General features: G+C 43.8%; 1 protein-coding gene across 1 annotated transcript in view; it reads left to right on the top strand.

Annotated features, from left to right (window-relative positions):
* LOC124003280 (tensin-2-like) overlaps positions 1-19865 on the top strand; it is an 80980-nt gene extending 61115 nt beyond the window's left edge. Inside the window, exons 19-27 of the mRNA XM_046311391.1 lie at positions 680-1803; positions 2005-2133; positions 2472-2564; positions 10826-10903; positions 11154-11231; positions 11625-11793; positions 15871-15939; positions 17570-17596; positions 17988-19865. Of these exons, the coding sequence (XP_046167347.1) occupies positions 680-1803; positions 2005-2133; positions 2472-2564; positions 10826-10903; positions 11154-11231; positions 11625-11793; positions 15871-15939; positions 17570-17596; positions 17988-18135 (1915 nt within the window). The 3' untranslated portion in view covers positions 18136-19865. The remainder of the gene's footprint in view (positions 1-679; positions 1804-2004; positions 2134-2471; positions 2565-10825; positions 10904-11153; positions 11232-11624; positions 11794-15870; positions 15940-17569; positions 17597-17987) is intronic.
* The last annotated feature ends 1145 nt before the right edge of the window (positions 19866-21010 follow it).

A 21010-nucleotide genomic window follows, 5' to 3' on the forward strand; every position in this document is an offset into this window, starting at 1 on the left:
CATAGATGGAAGATATCAAGGATCTGGGAAGATTCTGTATGGAGGAATGGTCTAAGATCCCTCCCAAAGTGTTCTCCAATCTCATATAGTATTTGAGAAAAATACTCTGTGTTATCCTCTCAAGGTGAGGTGTTGAAAACAGGGGTGCCAATCATTTTTACCCATATGTTTTTGAGAGAAAATAAATATTACTTGTTAAATGCAATCTCTTTCTCTGTGCAATTGTATTAGTATAAAACAACATCAATTCCAAATGTTTTTGACCATACAAAAAAGGCCAGTATTTTATTTACTTTATACAGTATTTTTTGCTCATCTTTATCAAGGGTGCCAATATATTTTGAACGGACTGTTATGTGATAACATGATGTACTGTATGCTGGACGGGCATTTAATGATTACTGTGACTTTGAAGTCAATACAATTACAACTGGCAATGCCACTTGTCCTTGAAATACATTTCACCTTATATAATAATTAAAGAATACAAACCTTTTCAGTCTTTCTCTTTAAATTCGGTTTTATCACAAAACACATTTTTTGTATTTACAAATACTATGTTCCCTGTACTGTTGGCATTTCCCTGTACTGTGTCATCACGTACCTCTTCTACGTTGGCTTTAGTACTTTTTAAATGTGTCAATGAGTAGAAACTCACATTCTAATATCTCTGCTCTAGTGAGAAGAAACCAGATGAAGAGAAGATGTGTGACCCCACCGAGGGTTCCACCCGGAGTCCTCCAGCAGGCCCCCAGGAGCCAAGTCATGGGCCCCAGCTGATAGAGTCCCTCAGTGTGGCCCCAATGTCTGAAGCCTCAGCCTCCCACTCCACCACGCGGGAGCCTAACAGCAACAGTAGCACACCAGAAACCGAATGGACACTGCCGAATGGACACTCCTCGACACCACCAACGTTGGTGGAGACACAAAACCAAGATGACATCTCTTCTTCTAAAGAGAACATGCAGATGCCGAATGAACGCGTAAACCCTACTGGCTCAACGCAAGTACACACTGTAAGTGTACATCCACCTCCAACTACAGCTGAAGACGGAGAATTGAAGGTCGGAGAGAGTGAAACAAAGGGGTCTAGCGGAACTGAGATGTCCACTCAGGCTGCCTCCGTCCCGAGCCTAAAGAATTCATTCGGCCCAGTCCAAGTGCAACTCAATGGCACCGCTCTCCCTAGTGACTCCCTCCTGTCAGAAAAGGGCAGTGGCACATCCCTGACCCCTTGTTCCAGCCCCAGCTCTGTCCCTCCCTCTCCGCACCTTTACATTGGCTCCCCAGAGCGACGCCCCTCCCCTCAGCCCTCTCCATTGGCCACGGACCCAGCTGGGCGAAAACTGACCCATGTGAGTGACAGCGACCCCAAACCCCCATCGCCTGTCCCAGATGGGTACAACACCCCAACCTTTCCCTTGGCGTCCTATTACTACCCTCTACTCAACGTGCCACACGTCCCCTACACGGGCTACACCGCCGTCACCATCCCCGCCGCCCAGCCCCCCCTCCCCGAAAAGAGGCGCCTGTCCTCCATGCCAGGGTCCCCCAATGGTTATGGCTCACAGTCTCTTCTCAGGGCCTCTCTGGGTGCCATAGGACCCATGGGGGTCTCTCCTCAGTCCAGCCTCCTCCAGGTCACTTTCTCACCCTCGGTGGGGGAGCTGCCCCCATCTGTCAGACGAGGACTGGCACACCCTGGTGTCAGAGAGGAGGTGGTGGAGAGCAGCAAGGTCAATGCCAAGTTTGTCCAGGACAGCTCCAAGTTCTGGTACAAGCCTAGCATCTCAAGAGACCAAGGTAAGGGCACAGGCCTTTGAAGGGTCTCACTTTATTTGGACAGTCCCCAACACATGATCTAATGTCAATTGCAACTGTGTTTATATGGAAACATCTGGTACTATATTGAGTTAAGAAACACTGTTGTAGTGTATATTTTCTAAATTAAAGTCTTAGTAACAAATTTCTTCCATAATACATGTTTCTTCTCCCTCCATGTAGCCATCGCTGTGTTGAAGGACAAGGAGCCAGGGTCCTTCCTGATCCGGGACAGTAACTCCTTCCAAGGGGCCTACGGCCTGGCCCTCAAGGTGGCCAGCCATCCTTCAAACAACGTCAACAACGCTTGCCGTAAATTCAATTCATATTTATTGTTCCCAAAAGGCAAAGGTCATGATTTTGGTTCATGTAACAGTTTACTAACTTTGTAATGCTTTATCATTTAATTTTGTTGGAAGATTAAGCGAAAGAAAGGGAGATCGTTCTTATTGGGCAATGCCAATTGTTCACTACTATGACCAGCATAGTTTTTCTTGATACTATGGCAAGGTGTTGTCTTCTACAACTACCTAGAATTCATTGTGGTCTCATTCTCTCTCTTCTCTCTCCCTCCTCGCATTCTGTCTCTCTCTTCCTCCCTATCCCCCCCTTTCTTGTCCTTCCTCCCTCCTTTTCTCTGTCTGTCTCAGTCGATTCTCAGGCGCAGCTAGTCAGACATTTCCTCATAGAGACGGGCTCGCGGGGGGTCAAGATAAAGGGCTGTCAGAACGAGTCCTATTTCGGTGAGTCCTATTTCCATCCTGCAGATGTCGCTGTTGGCTTCACATTTACGTCAATCATTGCTCTAATTCCCTTTTCACACTATCATACACTGCAGACCCAAACCGTAGAGCTACTGAGCTGGCTCAGATATTTTTAGTTGACATTGTCTTCACAGCATGGTTCCAGCAACTATGGTGGCTGCATAACCAGGCCAGCGCATTACAGCTATACTCGACTCTACTGTATAATGGCGCTGGAGGGGATGGCTGATGTTTTACGGGCTCCTAATCAACTGTGCTATTTTGCTTGTTTTTTTTGCATTGTTTGAAAACTGATTTTTAAAATGTAATTTGTACATAATGTTGCTGCTACCGTTTCCTATGACCAAAAAGAGCTTCTGGACATCAGAACAGCGATTACTCACCTCGAACTGGACAAAGATTTTTACTTTAACGAGTCCGATGCAAAGGATATACTGCTTTCTCAAGACCAGGCTCAAACCCCCGTCATTTGCGTGAAGAATGGAGAAAAGGGGGGTGGAGGTAGGGCTGCCTTCTGAGAATTCGCAGGCGAGTGAGTAAACTTCCACTACCATCAGTACTATTGTCCAACATGCAATCACTGGAAAATAAAATGGCTAATCTACGATTTAAGAATATCCTACGTTTCACAGAGTCGTGCCTGAACGACGACACTATAGAGCTGACTGGGTATTCTGTGCATCGGCCGGACAGAGAAGCTTACGTCTGGTAAGACGAGGGTCAGGGTGTGTGTCTATTTGTAAATAAAAGCTGGTGCGCTATTTCTAAAATAAAAGAAGTCTTGCGATATTGCCCGTCTGAGGTAGAGTACTTCATGATAAGCTGTAGACCACACTATCTACAAGAGAGTTATCATCTATTATTCGTAGCCGTCTATTTGCCACCACAAACCGATGCTGGCACTAAGACGGCACTCAACAAGCTGTATAAGGTCATAAGCAAACAAGAAAATGCTCATCCAGAAGCTGCGGTCCTAGTGGCCGGGGACTTTAATGCAGGCAAACTTAAATCCGTTTTACCAAATTTTTACCAGCATGTCACATGTGCAACCAGAGGGGGAAAAAAACTCACGACTACTTTTACTCCACACACCGAGACACATACAAAGCTCTCCCTCACCCTCCATTTGGCAAATCTGACCATAATTCTATCCACCCCTATTCCTGATTACAAGCAAAAACTAAAGCAGGGAGTACCAGTGACTCGCTCAATACGGACGTGGTCAAATGACGCAGATGCTACGCTACAGGACTGTTTTGCTAACCAAGACTGGAATATGTTCCGGGATTCATCCAACGGCATTGAGGAGTATACCTCCTCAGTCACCGGCTTCATTAATAAGTGCATCGACGACATTGTCCCCACAGTGACCGTACGTTCATATCCCAACCAGAAGCCATGGATTACAGGGAACATCCGCTCCGAGCTTTAGGCTAGAGACATTAATCTGGACGCTTATAGAATAAATACCACTACACCATCAAAGGCAAAGCAGCAATACAGGACTAAGATTGAATCCTACTACACCGGCTCTGACGCTCGCTGGATGTGGCAGGACTTGCAAATGATTAGACTACAAAGGGACGCGAGCTGCCCAGTGACGGGAGCCTACCAGATGAGCTAAAGGCCTTTTATGCTCGCTTCGAGGCAAGCAATGCTGAAGCATGCATGAGAGCACCAGCCGTTCCGGACGACTGCTTGATCATGCTCTCGGTAGTCGATGTGAGCAAGACCTTTTAAACAGGTAGACATTCACAAAGCCGCAGGACCAGACAGACTACCAGGTACTTGTACTCAAAGCATGCGTGGACCAACTGGCAAGTGTCTTAACCGACATTTTCCACATCTCCCTGACCGAGTCTCTAATACCTATATGTTTCAAGCAGACCACCATAGTCTCTGTGCCCAAGGTAACCTGCCTACCACTCACGTCGGTAGCCATGAAGTGCTTTGACACCATCATCCAGGAAACCCTAGACCCACTCCAATTCACATACCACCCCAACAGATCCACAGATGATGCAATCTCAATTGCACTCCACACTGCCCTTTCCCACCTGGACAAAAGGAACACCTACGTGAGAATGCTATTCATTGACTAAACCTCAGCGTTCAACACCATAGTGCCCACAAAGCTCATCACTAAGCTAAGGACCATGGGACAAAACACCTCCCTCTGCAACTGGATCCAGGACTTCCTGACAGGTAGGCAACAACACATCTGCCACGCTGATCCTCAACACCGGGACCCCTCAGGGTTGCGTGCTTAGTCCCCGCCTGTACTCCCTTTTCACCCACAACTGTGTGGCCAACACCATCAATACGTTTTCTGACGACACAACAGTGGTAGGCCTGATCATCTACAACGATGAAACAGCCTATAGGGAGGAGGTCCGAGACCTGGCAGTGGTGCCAGGACAACAACCTCTCCCTCAATATGAGCAAGACAAAAGAGCTGATCATGGACTACAGGAAAATGCGGGTCAAACAGGCCCCCATTAACATTGGCGGGCTGCAGTGGAGGGGGTTTCAAGTTCCTTGGTGTCCACCAACGAACTATCATGGTCCAACCACAACCCAAGACAGTCGTGAAGTGGGCATGACAACACCTTTTCCTCCTCAGGAGATTTAAAAGATTTGGCATGGCTCCCCAGATCAGCATGCACCATCGAGAGCATCCTGACCGGTTGCATCACCGCCTGGTATGGAAACTGCTTGGCATCTGACCGTAAGGCGATACAGAGGGTAGTGCGTACGGCCCAGTATATCACTGGGGCCAAGCTTCCTACTATCCAGGACCTATGTACTAGGCAGTGTCAGAGGAAGGCCAAAAAAATATTTAAAACCAAATCATAATCTGTGTTTGAATACTCATATTACTCATACTATTTGTGACGTGAATTTAGTATATATTATGCTTATTGGTCATAGTATGGATATAGTATGCCAAAAGTATGTATGTAGTATGCCAAAAGTTCCTGGATGTCATTCTGCAAAATATGAAGTACACACGCAGATTTCCATACTTTAGGGCCCATAATGCTATAGACCAGCCTCTGCCCCCAGCTGTGCTCTGGATACCATATGTGAACTGATTGCCCCCCATCTATCTTCAGAGCTCGTGCAGCTAGGCGACCTAAACTGGAACGTGCTTAACACCCCAGCCATCCTACAATCTAAGCTTGATGCCCTCAATCTCACAGAAATTATCAATGACCAGGTACCACCCCAAAGCCGTAAACATGTGCACCCTCATAGATATCATCCTAACCAACTTGCCCTCTAAATACACCTCTGCTGTTTTCAACCAAGATCTCAGCGATCACTGCCTCATTGCCTGCATCCGTAATGGGTCAGCAGTCAAACGACCTCCACTCATCACTGTCGAACGCTCCCTGAAACACTTCAGCGAGCAGGCCTTTCTAATCGACCTGGCCAGGGTATCCTGGAAGGATATTGATCTCATCCCGTCAGAAGAGGATGCCTGGTTATTTTTTTTAATGCCTTCCTCCCCATCTTAAAAAGCATTCAAGAAATGTAGAACCAGGAACAGATATCCGTTAGTTCTCTCCAGACCTGACTGCCCTTAAACAACACAAAAACATCCTATGGCGTTCTGCATTAGCATCGAACAGCCCCCTTGATATGCAACTTTTCAGGGAAGCTTGAAATCAATATACACAGGCTAGCTTTTTCAAGCAGAAATTTGCTTCCTGCAACAAAAACTCAAAAAAGTTCTGGGACACTAAAGTCCATGGAGATTAAGAATACCTCCTCCCAGCTGCCCACTGCACTGAGGATAGGAAACACTGTCACCACCGATAAATCCACTATAATTGAGAATTTTCAATAAGCATTTTTCTACGGCTGGCCATGCTTTCCACCTGGTTACCCCTACCCCGGTCAACAGCACCTCTCCCAAGCCTTTCCCATTTCTCCTTCTCCCAAATCCAGTCAGCTGATGATCTGAAAGAGCTGCAAAATCTGGACCCCTACAAATCAGCCGGGATAGACAATCTGGAACCTTTCTTTCTAAAATTATCTGCCAAATTTGTTGCAACCCCTATTACTAGCTTGTTCAACCTCTCTTTCGTGTCGTCTGAGATTCCCAAAGATTGGAAAGCAGCTGTGGTCATCCCACTTCAAAAGGGGAGACACTCTTGACCCAAACTGCTGCAGACCTATATCCATCCTACCCTGCCTTTCTAAGGTCTTCGAAAGCCAAGTCAACAAACAGATTACAGACTATTTCGAATCCACCATACCCTCTCCACTATGCAATCTGGTTTCAGAGCTGGTCATGGGTGCACCTCAGCCACGCTCAAGGTCTTAAATGATATCTTAACCACCATCGATAAGAAACAATACTGTGCAGCCGTATTCATTGACCTGGCCAAGGCTTTCGACTCTGTCAATCACCACATCCTAATCGGCAGACCTGATAGCCTTGGTTTCTCAAATGATTGCCTTGCCTGGTTCACCAACTACTTCTCTGATAGAGTTCAGTGTGTCAAATCGGAGGGCCTGTTGTCCGGGTCTCTGGCAGTCTCTATGGGGGTGCCACAGGGTTCAATTCTTGGACCGACTCTCTTCTCTGTATACATCAATGATGTCGCTCTTGCTGCTGGTGAGTCCACCTCTACGCAGACGACACCATTCTGTATACTTCTGGCCCTTCTTTGGACACTGTGTTTTCAACCCTCCAGATGAGCTTCAATGCCATACAACTCTCCTCCCGTGGCCTCCAATTGCTCTTAAATACAAGTAAAATGAAATGCAAGCTCTTCAACCGATCGCTGCCTGCACCTGCCCGCCCGTCTAACATCACTACTTTGGACGATTCTGACTTAGAATATGTGGACAACTACAAATACCTAGGTGTCTGGTTAGACTGTAAACTCTCCTTCCAGACTCACATCAAACATCTCCAATCCAAAGTTGAATCTAGAATTTGTTTCATATTTCGCAACAAAACACCCTTCACTCATGCTGCCAAACATATACTTGTAAAACTGACCATCCTACCGATCCTCGACTTTGGCAATGTCATTTACAAAATAGCCTCCAATACCCTACTCAATAAATTGGATGCAGTCTATCACAATGCCATCCGTTTTGTCACCAAAGCCCCATATACTACCCACCACTGCGACCTGTACGCTCTCGTTGGCTGGCCCTCGCTTCATACTCGTTGCCAAACCCACTGGCTCCAGGTCATCTACAAGACCCTGCTAGGTAAAGTCCCCCATTATCTCAGCTCGCTGGTCACCATAGCAGCACCCACCTGTAGCACACGCTCCAGTAGGTATATCTCTCTGGTCACCCCCAAAACCAATTCTTCCTTTGGCCGCCTCTCCTTCCAGTTCTCTGCTGCCAATGACTGTAACGAACTACAAAAATCTCTGAAACTGGAAACACTTTTCTCCCTCACTAGCTTTAAGCACCAGCTGTCAGAGCAGCTCACATATTACTGCACCTGTACATAGCCCATCTATAATTTAGCCCAAACAACTACCTCTCCCACTACTGTATTTATTTATTTAGCTCATTTGCACCCCATTATTTCTATCTCTACTTTGCACATTCTTCCACTGCAAATCTACCATTCCAGTGTTTTACTTGCTATATTGTATTTACTTCACCACCATGACCTTTTACTCCCTTACCTCACCTAATTTGCTCACATTGTATATAGACTTATTTTTCTACTGTATTATTGACTGTATGTTTGTTTTACTCCATATGTAACTCTGTCTTGTTGTATGTGTCTAACTGCTTTGCTTTATCTTGGCCAGGTCGCACTTGTAAATGAGAACTTGTTCTCAACTTGACTACCTGGTTAAATAAAGGTGAAATACAAAAAAATAAATAATGCAATTATTCAGGAAATGGACGTGGCTTCACATCGTTTCAGATTTTAAGAAAATAGCGGTAAAAATGCAGCCAATGATAGTGTTTACAAATTCATTGCTTTAACTCATTATGACAAATGTTAACCAAATGTTGAGCAATGTAATCAAGTTATTACTTTTCAAATAAGTTACCTTGCACGTTATGTTTGCTGACATTTTTTTAGCTACGCTGTCCTTACGAAACACATAGCATATCATTACAGCAGTATGTACCGGTATGTTAGCGAGTTACCTAACGTAAATTGGCTACTTAAAATCAAACTTGCCAGTATATAAACTACATGCTATCTAACTATCCAACGTTTATTGACTTTATTATTCCCTTCATTCTTAGTTTAGCTAAATTGTATAGTTGTTGTGGGTTCTCAATGGACAATCGGGTGTTTTCATAAATTCGCTTTGGCTATCTTCTCCGATTTCAGAGCACTCTTGTCTGAGTGTACCAGAGCCAGAATAATGAATTTACGAGCGCCCAACACAGGTTGGTTATGGCTGGTGTTTAGTTAACGTCGGCAAAAATGCGTAATTAAATTGTTGCCAGCAACAGTCACTAAAGCTCTGTATAACATGAAAACAGCCTAACCAGCTCTGCTAAGGCAAGTAAAATGGTCAGAGTGGTCACTCTAGCCAATGTTAGCTTGGGTGCTTGACTGCCGTTGTAAGGTCAGAATGCTCAAATCAACCCTACTCCTCAGCCCGAGCGTCCAGTGTGCGCTCTGAATTTACAAACGGACAATCTGACAACGAGCGCACTCTGGCACTCCAGATTGAATTTAAGAACACACACGAAGTCGTAAAATGTCTAACTAGTAATGTGTTATGCTAATTAGCTAGCAACTTCTGGGAGACTGGCGAAAAGATAGTACGCTCAACTGAAAGGATACTGTTCCGTTTACAGTATACTAAAATGAACTAATGATATGTAGTATATACTCATTAAGTATGTAGTATACAGTATGTTAGTATGGGTATTTGAACACAGCTATAGACTGTAATCTCTGCTACCGCACGGCAAGCAGTCACGGAGCGCCAAGTAAGGACCAAAAGTCTCCTTAAAAACTTCTTGAGTGTAGGGGCAGGATTTTCATTTTTTGGCTAAAAAACATACCCATTTGAAACTGCCTATTTGTGTCAACAGCCTTTGAACATAGTTTCAGGCTTTTATTTTGAAAAATGAGCGAGAAAGATAACATCCTGTCAGTGGATACCTGGGTGTTCGCAGAGTTTTGCTTGCGCAACAGAGTGGGGCAGGCATCGTCTCTCCCTCTCCTATTGAAAAAGTGACAGTCACGGTTTATATTATATCGATTATATATTTTAAAAACAACCGGAGGATTGATTATAAAAGACGTTTGACATGTTTCTGTGGACATTACGGATATTATTTTGAATTTTCGTTTGCGATGTCTTGACCGCTCGAGCCTGTGGATTTCTGAACATAATGCGCCAAACAAATGGAGGTATTTTGGATATAAAAATAATCTTTATGGAACAAAAGGAACATTTATTGTGTAACTGGGAGGCTCGTGAGTGCAAACATCCGAAGATCATCAAAGGTAAGCGATTTAATCTATTGCTTTTCTGACTTTTGTGACCAATCTACTTGGCTGCTAGGTGTTTGTAATATTTTGTCTACTGAGAGAGATGTTCTTACATAAACGCTTGTTATGCTTTCGCGGAAAAGCTGTATTGAAATCTGACACACCAGGTGGATTAACAACAAGCTAAGCTGTGTTTTGCTATATTGCACTTGTGATTTCATGAAAATTAAAAATGTTTAGTAATTTAATTTGAATTTTGTGCGCTGCAATTCAGCGGGTATTGATGAAAATGATCCCGCTAACAGGATGGGTGCGTCAAGACGTTTTAACAGCTCCTTCCCCCAAGCCAAATAGACTGCAGAACAATTCATTAAATGGATCATCCGTCCATTTACATTGACACCCGCCGCCTCCCTTTGTTTTTACACTGCTGCTACTCGCTGTTTATTATCTATGCATAGTCACTTTGCCCCTACCTAAATGTACAAAATAACTCGACTAACCTGTACCCCCGCAGAATGACTCGGTATCGGTACCCCCTGCATATAGGCTCATTTTTATTGTCACTTTTTATTTTATATTTACTTTCGTTTTTTTTAGTAAATATTTTCTTAACTCTTTCTTGAACTGCATGGTTGGATAAGGGCTTGTAAGTATGCATTTCACGGTAAGGTCTACACCTGCTGTATTCGGAGCATGTGACAAATTTGATTTGATTTATTGTGAAAATGGGAACTTCCCTTCCTCGTCTCCTATACCTGTGCTGATCTGATCGTATGTGTTTTAGGAAGTTTATCTGCCTTAGTGTACCAGCACTCCATCACTCCTATCTCCCTGCCATGTGCCTTGTGCATCCCAGAGAAAGGTAAATCCCTATATGTTTCAAAGGAGTCACTTTTTATCTAACAATATGGGGCAGATACTACATGTGTATATCAATAGTGCATAAGCTATATGTGTGCAATACACAATATACAATTTACAGAAAGTGCATGTGAAGTGTGTATTGGGAGTGTGTTATGTGTGTGTTTGTGTTGTGTATGTATGTACACAGTGTTTGCATGGTTTTAAGGTGAGTCATGGGAAAATGTTGCCCTAACATCACTGTTTTCCAGATCTGGTTGGAGAGCTGCAGGAGATGCATAGTGCCAGCAACACCAGTACTGCAGCAGACCTCCTCAAACAGGGTGCAGGTGAGAGAGTTGCAATGCAGGTTTTCGCCAGTAGTGGTGGCTCTAGGTATCTGAATCACCACAGAGAGATAGGAAAACAGTGTGGAATGCTAGCATGATTTAACAAATATACCCGCAACATTTACATCAATCCACACTCACTGTCTATCATTGCATTAAGCTCGGCAAGCTCCTCTCAAATGAGGTTTGCCTTGTGTAGGTGTGACATGACCTAATTCCATCTCTAAATACTGCTCATGTTAATCCATGGAAATCCATCATTCCTAATCTCCCTCCCTCTCTCTCTTTCTCTCTCCCTAACCTCTCCCTCCCTCCATCTCTCACCCCCCACCCCCATCTCTCTGACTCTACCTCTCTTTCTCTCTCCCCCTCTCCATCCCCATCTCCCTCCAGCCTGTAACGTACTCTACCTGAACTCTGTGGAGACAGAGTCACTGACCGGGCCTCAAGCTGTCTCCAAGGCGACCAGGTGCACTCTGACCCAGAGTCCTCGGCCCACAGCCACAGTGGTCCACTTCAAAGTGTCCACTCAGGGTATCACGCTGACCGACAGCCAGCGAAGGTGTGTAATACCTGGCTTAAGATTAGGCCTACACCCGCCTAACCTAGTCTGTTTACATCCAAAATCAAGTACAGTTTTTTTGTCACATGCTTTGGAAACAACAGATGTAGACTAACAGTGAAATGCTTACTAAGGCGTCCTTACCAGCAATGCAGAGAAAAACATATATAAGTAATAGAAAATTAGAAAAATAATAACACAAGGAATAAATACAAAATTAGTACCTATAACTTTGCTATATACACGGGGGACCAGTAACGACGTGCAGGGGTACGAAGTAATTTAGGTAGATAAGTACATACACTACATGACCAAAAGTAAGTGGGCACCTGCTTCTCAAACATCTCATTCCAAAATCACGGGCATTAATATGGAGTTGATCCCCTCTTTGCTGCCATAACAGCCTCCACTCTTCTGGGAAGGCTTTCCACTAGATGGAGTATTGCTGTGGGGGCTTGCTTCCCTTCAGCCACTAGAGCATTAGTGAGGTCAGGCACCGATGTTGGGTAATTGGGCCTGGCTCACAGTCGACGTTCCAGTTCATCCCAAAGGTGTTCATTGGGGTTGAGGTCGGGGCTCTGCAGGCCAGTCAAGGTCTTCCACACCGATCTCGGCAAACAATTTCTGTATGGACCTCGCTTTGTGCATGGGGGCATTGTCATGCTGAAACAGGAAAGGGCCTTCCCCAAACTGTTGCCACAAAGTTGGAAGCACAGAATTGTCTAGAATTTCATTGTATGCTGTAGCGTTTTCCCTTCAATAGAATTAAGGGAACTAGACCGAACCATGAAAAACAGCTCCAGACCATTATTCCTCCTCGACCAAACTTTACAGTCGGCACTATGCTTTGGGGCAGGTAGCATTCTCCTGGCATCTGCCAAACCCAGATTCGCCCGTCCGACTGCCAGAGGGTGAAGCTTCATTCATCACTCCAGAGAGAACTTGTCCACTGCTCCAGAGTCCAATGGCGGAGTTCTTTACACCACTCCAGCCGACGCTTGAAATTGCACATGGTGATCTTAGGCTTGTGTGCGGCTGCTCGGCCATAGAAACCCATAACATGAAGCTCCCAACGAACAGTTTATTGTGCAGATGTTGCTTCCAGAGGTAGTTTGGAACTTGGTAGTGAGTGTTGCAACCGAGGACGGACTATGTTTACGTCCTGCGCGCTTCAGCACTCTGCGATCCTGTTCTGTGAGCTTGTTGTTGCTCTTAGATGTTTCCTCTTCACAACAACAGCACTTACAGTTGACCAGAGCAGCTCTAGCAGGGCAGAAATTTGACGAACTAACTTGTTGGAAAGGTGGCATCCTATGACGGTACCACATTGAAAGTCACTGATGCTCCAGTTTAAACTATTCTGCCTTATTATTATTCGACCATGCTGGTCATTTATGAACATTTGAACATCTTGGCCATGTTCTGTTATAATCTCCACCCGGCACAGCCAGAAGAGGACTGGCCACCCCACATATGCTCTCTCGAATTCTCTCTTTCTTTCTCTCTCTCGGAGGACCTGAGCCCTAGGACCATGCCCCAGGACTACCTGACATGATGACTCCTTGCTGTCCCCAGTCCACCTGGCCGTGCTGCTGCTCCAGTTTCAACTGTTCTGCCTTATTATTATTCGACCATGCTGGTCATTTATGAACATTTTAACACCTTGGCCATGTTCTGTTATAATCTCCACCCGGCACAGCCAGAAGAGGACTGGCCACCCCACATAGCCTGGTTCCTCTCTAGGTTTCTTCCTAGGTTTTGGCCTTTCTATGGAGTTTTTCCTAGCCACCGTGCTTCTAAACCTGCATTGCTTGCTGTTTTGGGGTTTTAGGCTGGGTTTCTGTACAGCACTTTGAGATATCAGCTGATGTACGAAGGGCTATATAAATACATTTGATTTGATTTGACTGAGCTCTGCAGTAAGGCCATTCTACTGCCAATGTTTGTCTATGGCGATTGCACAGGTGTGGCTGAAATAGCCGAATTCACTCATTTGATGGGGTGTCCACAGTAACATGAGTCAAGAGTTAGTGAAAAGGGTCAATGTATATATTCCAGGTAGCTATTGGTTAACTATTTAACTAACTATTTAGCAGTCTTATGACTTGGATTAGAAGCTGTTCAGGGTCCCATTGGTTCCAGAATTGGTGCATCAGTATCACTTTCCGTGTGGTAGCAGGAAAGTGTCCTTAGTTGAGTATGGAGGGCACTTTGGTGTTGAACACTGAACTGTAGTCAGTGAACAGCAATATCACGTAGGTGTTCCTCTTGTCCAAGGTGGGAAAGGGTACGCAATAGAGATTGCGTCATCTGTGGACCGGTTGGGGCGGTATGCAAATTGGAGTGGGTTGATGTGAGCCATGGCCAGCCTTTCAAAGCATTTCATGGCTACAAATGTGAGTGCTATGGGACGATAGGCATTTAGACAGGGTACTTTGGAATTCTTGGGCACAGGGACTAAGGTGGTCTGCTTGAAACATGTAGGTATTAGACTGGGTCAGTGAGAGGTTGAAAATGTTGAAGACACTTGCCAGCTGGCCAGCTCATGCTCTGAGTACGCGTCCTGGTAATCCGTCTGGGGCTTGTAAATGTTAACCCGTTTAAAGGACTTACTCACATTGGCTGATCATGCAGCTGGTGCTCTCATGCATAGTTCAGTGTTGCTAGCCTGGAAACGAGCATAGAAGGGATTTAGCTCGTATTGTAGGCTCCCTTCACTGGAAAGCTCATGGCTGGGTTTCCCTTTGTAATCTGGTAGTTTGCTTGCCCTGCCACATCCGAGGAGCGTCAAAGCCGATGTAGTAGGATTCAATCTTGGTCCTGTATTGACGCTTTGCCTGTTTGATGGTTCGTCGCAAGGCATAGCGGGATTTCTTATAAGCATCCGTGTTAGTGTCCTGTTCCTTGAAAGCGGCAGCTCTAGCCTTTAGCTCATTGCGGATATTGCCTGTAATCCATGGCTTCTAGTTGGGACATGTACGTATGGTCACTGTGGGGACAACGTCATCAATGCACTTATTAACCGGTGACTGATGTGGTAAACTCAACTCAAACCTCAATGCCATCGGATGAATCCTGGAACATATTCCATTCTGTGTTAGAAAAACAGTCCTGTAGCTTAGCATCCGCTTCATCGGACCACTTCCTTGTTGAGCACGTCACTGTTACTTCCTGTTTGAATTTTTGCTTGTGAGCAGGAATCAGGAGGATAGATTTATTGTCAGATTTGCCAAATGGAGGGTGAGGGAGAACTTTGTATGTGTCTCTTTGTGTGGAGTGAAGGTGTTCTAGAGTTTTTTCACCTCTTGTTGCACAGGTGGCATGCTGGTCGAAACTAACTCAAACGTTTTTCATTTTTCCTGCATTAAAATCACTGGCCAGTATGAGCGCCACCTCTGCGTGAGCATTTTCTTGTTTGCATGTGGCACTATACAGCTCGTTGAGTGTGGTCTTAGTGCCAGAATCGGTTTGTGGTGTCAAATAGACATCTCCGAAAATTATATATGAAAACTCTCTTGGTAAATAGCATGGTCTACAGTTTATCATGAGCTATTCTAACTCAGGAGAGCAGAGCCTCAAGACATCCTTCAGATTAGAGATCGCGCACCAGCTTGTTATTAAGAGACACACACACCCTCCCTTGAGCTTCCCTGACGTTACAGTTATTCAGATCACGTTGATATGATAGTCTCCAGCCTGTAAAACGACCACTATTCCATCCAACACCATTCCAGGTCCTATGGCTATCGTATGTAGATAGATGTCTTGATTCCTGTGTTTCAAATCTTATCCAACTTTTTATATGTTTAAAACAATTTAAAGTGATTTTAAACATAGTGTCAAAATACTTTTACATGATATATTTCTGTCACATGGAATTTCTTTGAGTGTACAGAATAACTTATGTTTATCATTGCTGGCGCCTATTCTCATAACTAACCAAATTCTTTATATTTATTTTTAATGTAACTTTACCTCCGTAAAGCTATCTTCTTGTTTAGGTATGCACAATATCATCCTCTGACTATTCCCCCCCATCTCTTTTTACCCACGTTTCCTATCTGTTCCTCTATGCAGACTATTTTTCAGGAGACACTACCCCATCAACAGTGTGACCTTCAGCAGCGTGGAGCCTCAGGACCAGAGGTGGGCCGAACGTCAGGCAAACGTTAGAGTAACCTTTAGACAACACATGGAATGATAGGTTCTGACACTGGCTTTATGCCTATATGCAACCACTGTTACATAGATCGTGTTTCTATGTGAATACCACTGAATGAATAGTAACAAATTATGTGTTTGAGCAAATACAGACCATAAGGGTCTTTAGCTATGTAGCGAAGTTGACCTTGTGTTTTGTCATTTCTAAACACTGCTTCATTTGGTAAACAGATATTGCAATGTAGTTTAGGGTTGGGGTCAATTAATCTCGTTCATTGTTATTTCAAATCTAATTGATCCCAACCCTGGCTAAATGTTGTAGGGTTAATAACAGTATTACATTTACATTACATTTAAGTCATTTAGCAGACGCTCTTATCCAGAGCGACTTACAAATTGGTGCATTCACCTTATGACATCCAGTGGAACAGCCACTTTACAATAGTGCATCTAAATCTTTTAAGGGGGGAGGGGGTGAGAAGGATTACTTTATCCTATCCTAGGTATTCCTTAAAGAGGTGGGGTTTCAGGTGTCTCCGGAAGGTGGTGATTGACTCCGCTGTCCTGGCGTCGTGAGGGAGTTTGTTCCACCATTGGGGAGCCAGAGCAGCGAACAGTTTTGACTGGGCTGAGCGGGAACTGTACTTCCTCAGTGGTAGGGAGGCGAGCAGGCCAGAGGTGGATGAACGCAGTGCCCTTATTTGGGTGTAGGGCCTGATCAGAGCCTGGAGGTACTGAGGTGCCGTTCCCCTCACAGCTCCGTAGGCAAGCACCATGGTCTTGTAGCGGATGCGAGCTTCAACTGGAAGCCAGTGGAGAGAGCGGAGGAGCGGGGTGACGTGAGAGAACTTGGGAAGGTTGAACACTAGACGGGCTGCGGCGTTCTGGATGAGTTGTAGGGGTTTAATGGCACAGGCAGGGAGCCCAGCCAACAGCGAGTTGCAGTAATCCAGACGGGAGATGACAAGTGCCTGGATTAGGACCTGCGCCGCTTCCTGTGTGAGGCAGGGTCGTACTCTGCGGATGTTGTAGAGCATGAACCTACAGGAACGGGCCACCGCCTTGATGTTAATTGAGAACGACGGGGTGTTGGCCAGGATCACGCCAAGGTTCTTAGCGCTCTGGGAGGAGGACACAATGGAGTTGTCAACCGTGATGGCAAGATCATGGAACGGGCAGTCCTTCCCCGGGAGGAAGAGCAGCTCCGTCTTGCCGAAGTTCAGCTTGAGGTGGTGATCCGTCATCCACACTGATATGTCTGCCAGACATGCAGAGATGCGATTCGCCACCTGGTCATCAGAAGGGGGAAAGGAGAAGATTAATTGTGTGTCGTCTGCATAGCAATGATAGGAGAGTATTAACCCTGTATTGAGCTATTATGACTGCTACAGCTTGAAGGGACTTCTATTAATGTTTCTAAATACTGGTACAGTATAAACCTGTTTGTGCAATGTGCAACTATAGTATAATTTTTTTTCTGGTTAAGTACAACAGCTGTAACTGTATGACTACTCTTTTTGGTGTATTTGAGAAGCTCTATCTGTCTGGTGCATCCATGTGATTATCTAAGCCTTGTCTTTATGTCCCTGTCTCTCTGCCTGTCTGTCTGCTTCAGGTGGACTAATTTTGATAAGTCAAGCAAGTAAGTGCATGTGTGTGTCTCTCTGCTTGTCTGTGTGTGTGCATGGCAATTTATCCAACAGTATCCTCTTTTAGAAAATATTACTTTTTATCAAATTGATCCTTACATTGAATGATCCTTAAAAGATCATTTAAAGTGAATTAAAGTCAAGTGATGCCCCACGGTTCTTCTCATATCTGTGATTCTCATTAGAAGAACACAATGAGCACTGAAAAAGGGAACTCAGCTACCATCATAGATCTTAAAACAACAACCAGAAAACCTGTTCTCTTTGATTCACCTGTCTGTTGAACTAATCTCCTATGCCATCATTTTTCTGGTCCCCTTTCATCACCTCCTTTCACCCCCCCCCCCCCCCCTCTTTCTCTCTCATCATCCCTCTCTCCTGTAGGGTGTTTGGTTTTGTGGCCAGGCGGACTGGCAGCGCATCCGAGAACGTGTGTCACCTGTTCGCTGAGATGGACCCGGAGCAGCCAGCTGTGGCCATCGTCAACTTTATCAACAAGGTCATGCTGGGGCCCCAGCAGCAACGCAGTTGAGCTAGGGCCCCCCAGCAGCAACGCAGAGGAGCTAGGGCCCCCCCCCAGAGCAAGAGCCACAACAGGGGATAACAGTGTGTGGGTCACAGTGTGTAAATTGATGGGCCATAATGGTTGGGTATGCGTTTCTGCAAATTTGTCGATGTGTTTGTGTGTACAAAGTGGTGGGTATGGGTCTGCAAATTGGTGTGTGTTTGTGTGTGTTCATGATTGAAGATAGCTGTCCACTGGTCCAGGAGAGGAACAGGATTGGACATGCATCATGTCCATCAAGACGGTATGTTAGAGAATATATTTTGAGGTGAAACAGAGTTAAGCTTTTCCTCTACAGTTAAGTGAGTCGATTAACACCACCTCTACCGGGTGAGCTTTATATATATTATTTTGGGGGGTCCATTCAGTTACTGTTTGACATCACCTTTCATTTAATCATGTTTGTATGACTATGAAGTATGTGTAATTTTAAATAGGCAAGCCTTATAAAAAAGCCTTTACAATGTCAATGACTACCCAGTTTGCACACAAGCAGATTTGGAAGATCACTTTTTATTGGTCAGTATTATGTTACCCAATTTCTGTATAGTCAACCTCTTTGACGAGTTGGACAAAACAGCACAGAAGCTGGTTATAGTAAATGTGTGAGTGTAATGGAATGTCAGAAATGGAATCGGAGTCATTTTTATTGCGTTTATAGTTGAACTGGAATTGCAACATATTCCGGGTCGTGTTCATTATGTATTGAAACAAAGGATAACCTGGACTTACTCATTTTAATTTTCTGTTTCGAAATCTTTTTAAAATGTTTTCCCTTGCGTGCCCTAATGACCATGACCATGGTCTTTATTATGTTTTTTTCTATCATGCCAGTACTGAGGTGGTTACATTAAGCTGGCATGCCAAAGAGAGGATAAGCAAGTGATCCCATGGAGAGGAATATGAAGAGAGCTATTTGAAGAGTTGATTAAATGCTATATTGATATGAACTCTGATGTTTTTTAATTAAAGATTAAATTTACACACCATATCCCAAAGAATATTTTCCAAACCATAGAAGAACTTTCCTACACTATGTTTATGTATTTATTTAACAATGGTGCGTTTTGCACTTCAATGTAGCGATTAATAAATGTGAGCATAGCTCACCATGTCCAAAGTGATATGGGCCTTGCATTAAGAATCAGAAAATACTCTTATTTTCCCCCTAAAATATATTTTTCAAACATCTAAATATATTTAATACTGTATGTAAACTAAATCAACCTGCTAGTGAACCTTGCAGTCAACTGTAACTTAAGATGAGTCGTAGCTGAACATCCTACAGCAAGATAAAAGAAAACCATGACAGAATAGATTGAACTAGAAATGATCTTGGGCCACATGTTTTATGATCCGATTTCCTGGACCTGCAATTTGCTTTGTATTAAACCAAACATACTGTATAGCCATATATAACGCTGAAACCATAGACAACCAAGCACTCATATTTTGTTTTGTAAAGGAATATTTTATTATTGAGGTTTGATTCCTGTATACTTTTTTTGTGCTGTTTTGATATCGAGTGTTTTACATGACAATCGTTGCAGTATTTAGATTATTGATTTATTGCTTGTATTTTTCATATGGAGTTTATGATATATTTTCAGTCTCTGATAAAGTTTATAACAAAGCAGTATATGAAAAACATTGATATTTTAAACTGGAAATGTAGTAAATAAAGGGTTGGGGGAAAATGTGTTCTGTCTGCCTTAATTGCAATTACCTCACAAAAATGTTGTGATATTTCCAAGGGATTTTAGTAGATCCACCTAAATACTAATAGGCCTTCAGAACCAATAAAAACATACTAGAACTATGCTTAGTGGTGGTAAACCATGTACAGTGCCTACAGAATGTATTCACACCCTTTGGATTTTTACACATTTTATTACAGCCTGAATTTCAAATGGATTAAATGAAGATTTTGTGTCACTGTCCTACACACAATACCCCATGATGTCAAGGTGGAATTATGTTTTTAGAAACGTTGACGAATTCATCAAAAACGTCTCGTCAATAAGTATTCACCCCTTTGTTAAGGAAAGCCTAAATGAGTTCAAGAGTAGAGATTTGCTCAACAAGTCACATTTTAAACATTTTTATTTAACCAGGTAGGCCAGTTGAGAACAAGTTCTCATTTACAGCTGCGACCTGGCCAAGATAAAGCAAAGCAGTGTGACAAAAAACACAGTTACACATGGGATAAACAAAAGTATAGTCAACAACACAATAGAAAATTCTATATACAGTGTATGCAAATGTGGTAAGGAGGTAAGGCAATGAATAGGTCAATAGTAGCGAAGTAATTACAATTTGTCAAGTTAACACTGGAGTGATAGATGTACAGATGATAATGTGCAAATAGAAATGCTGGTGTGCAAATTATTATTTTTAAACAATATGGGGATAAGTTATTTAGTTGGATGGGCTATTTACAGATGGGATGTGTACAGCTGCAGCGATCGGTAAGCTGCTCAGATAGCGGATTCTTAAAGTTGGATGGTGTATCAATACATCCAGTCCCATCAAAGATACAGGCGTCTTCACTCAATTGCCAGAGAGGAAGGAAACCGTTCAGGGAATTCACCATGAGGCCAAAGGTGATTTTAAAACATTTACAAAGATTAATGGCTGTGATAGGAAAAAACAGGATGGATCAACAACATTGTATTTACTCCACAATACTAACCTAAATGACAGTGAAAAGAAGGAAGCCTGTACAGAATAAAAATATTCCAACACATGCATCCTGTTTGCAATAAGGCACTAAAGTAAAACTGGGAAGAAAATGTGCCAAAGCAATGAACTTTGTCCTGAATACAAATAGTTATGTTGGGGG

The sequence above is a fragment of the Oncorhynchus gorbuscha genome, linkage group LG18 (assembly GCF_021184085.1).
Source record: "Oncorhynchus gorbuscha isolate QuinsamMale2020 ecotype Even-year linkage group LG18, OgorEven_v1.0, whole genome shotgun sequence".
In the NCBI taxonomy this organism is placed as follows: domain Eukaryota; kingdom Metazoa; phylum Chordata; class Actinopteri; order Salmoniformes; family Salmonidae; genus Oncorhynchus; species Oncorhynchus gorbuscha.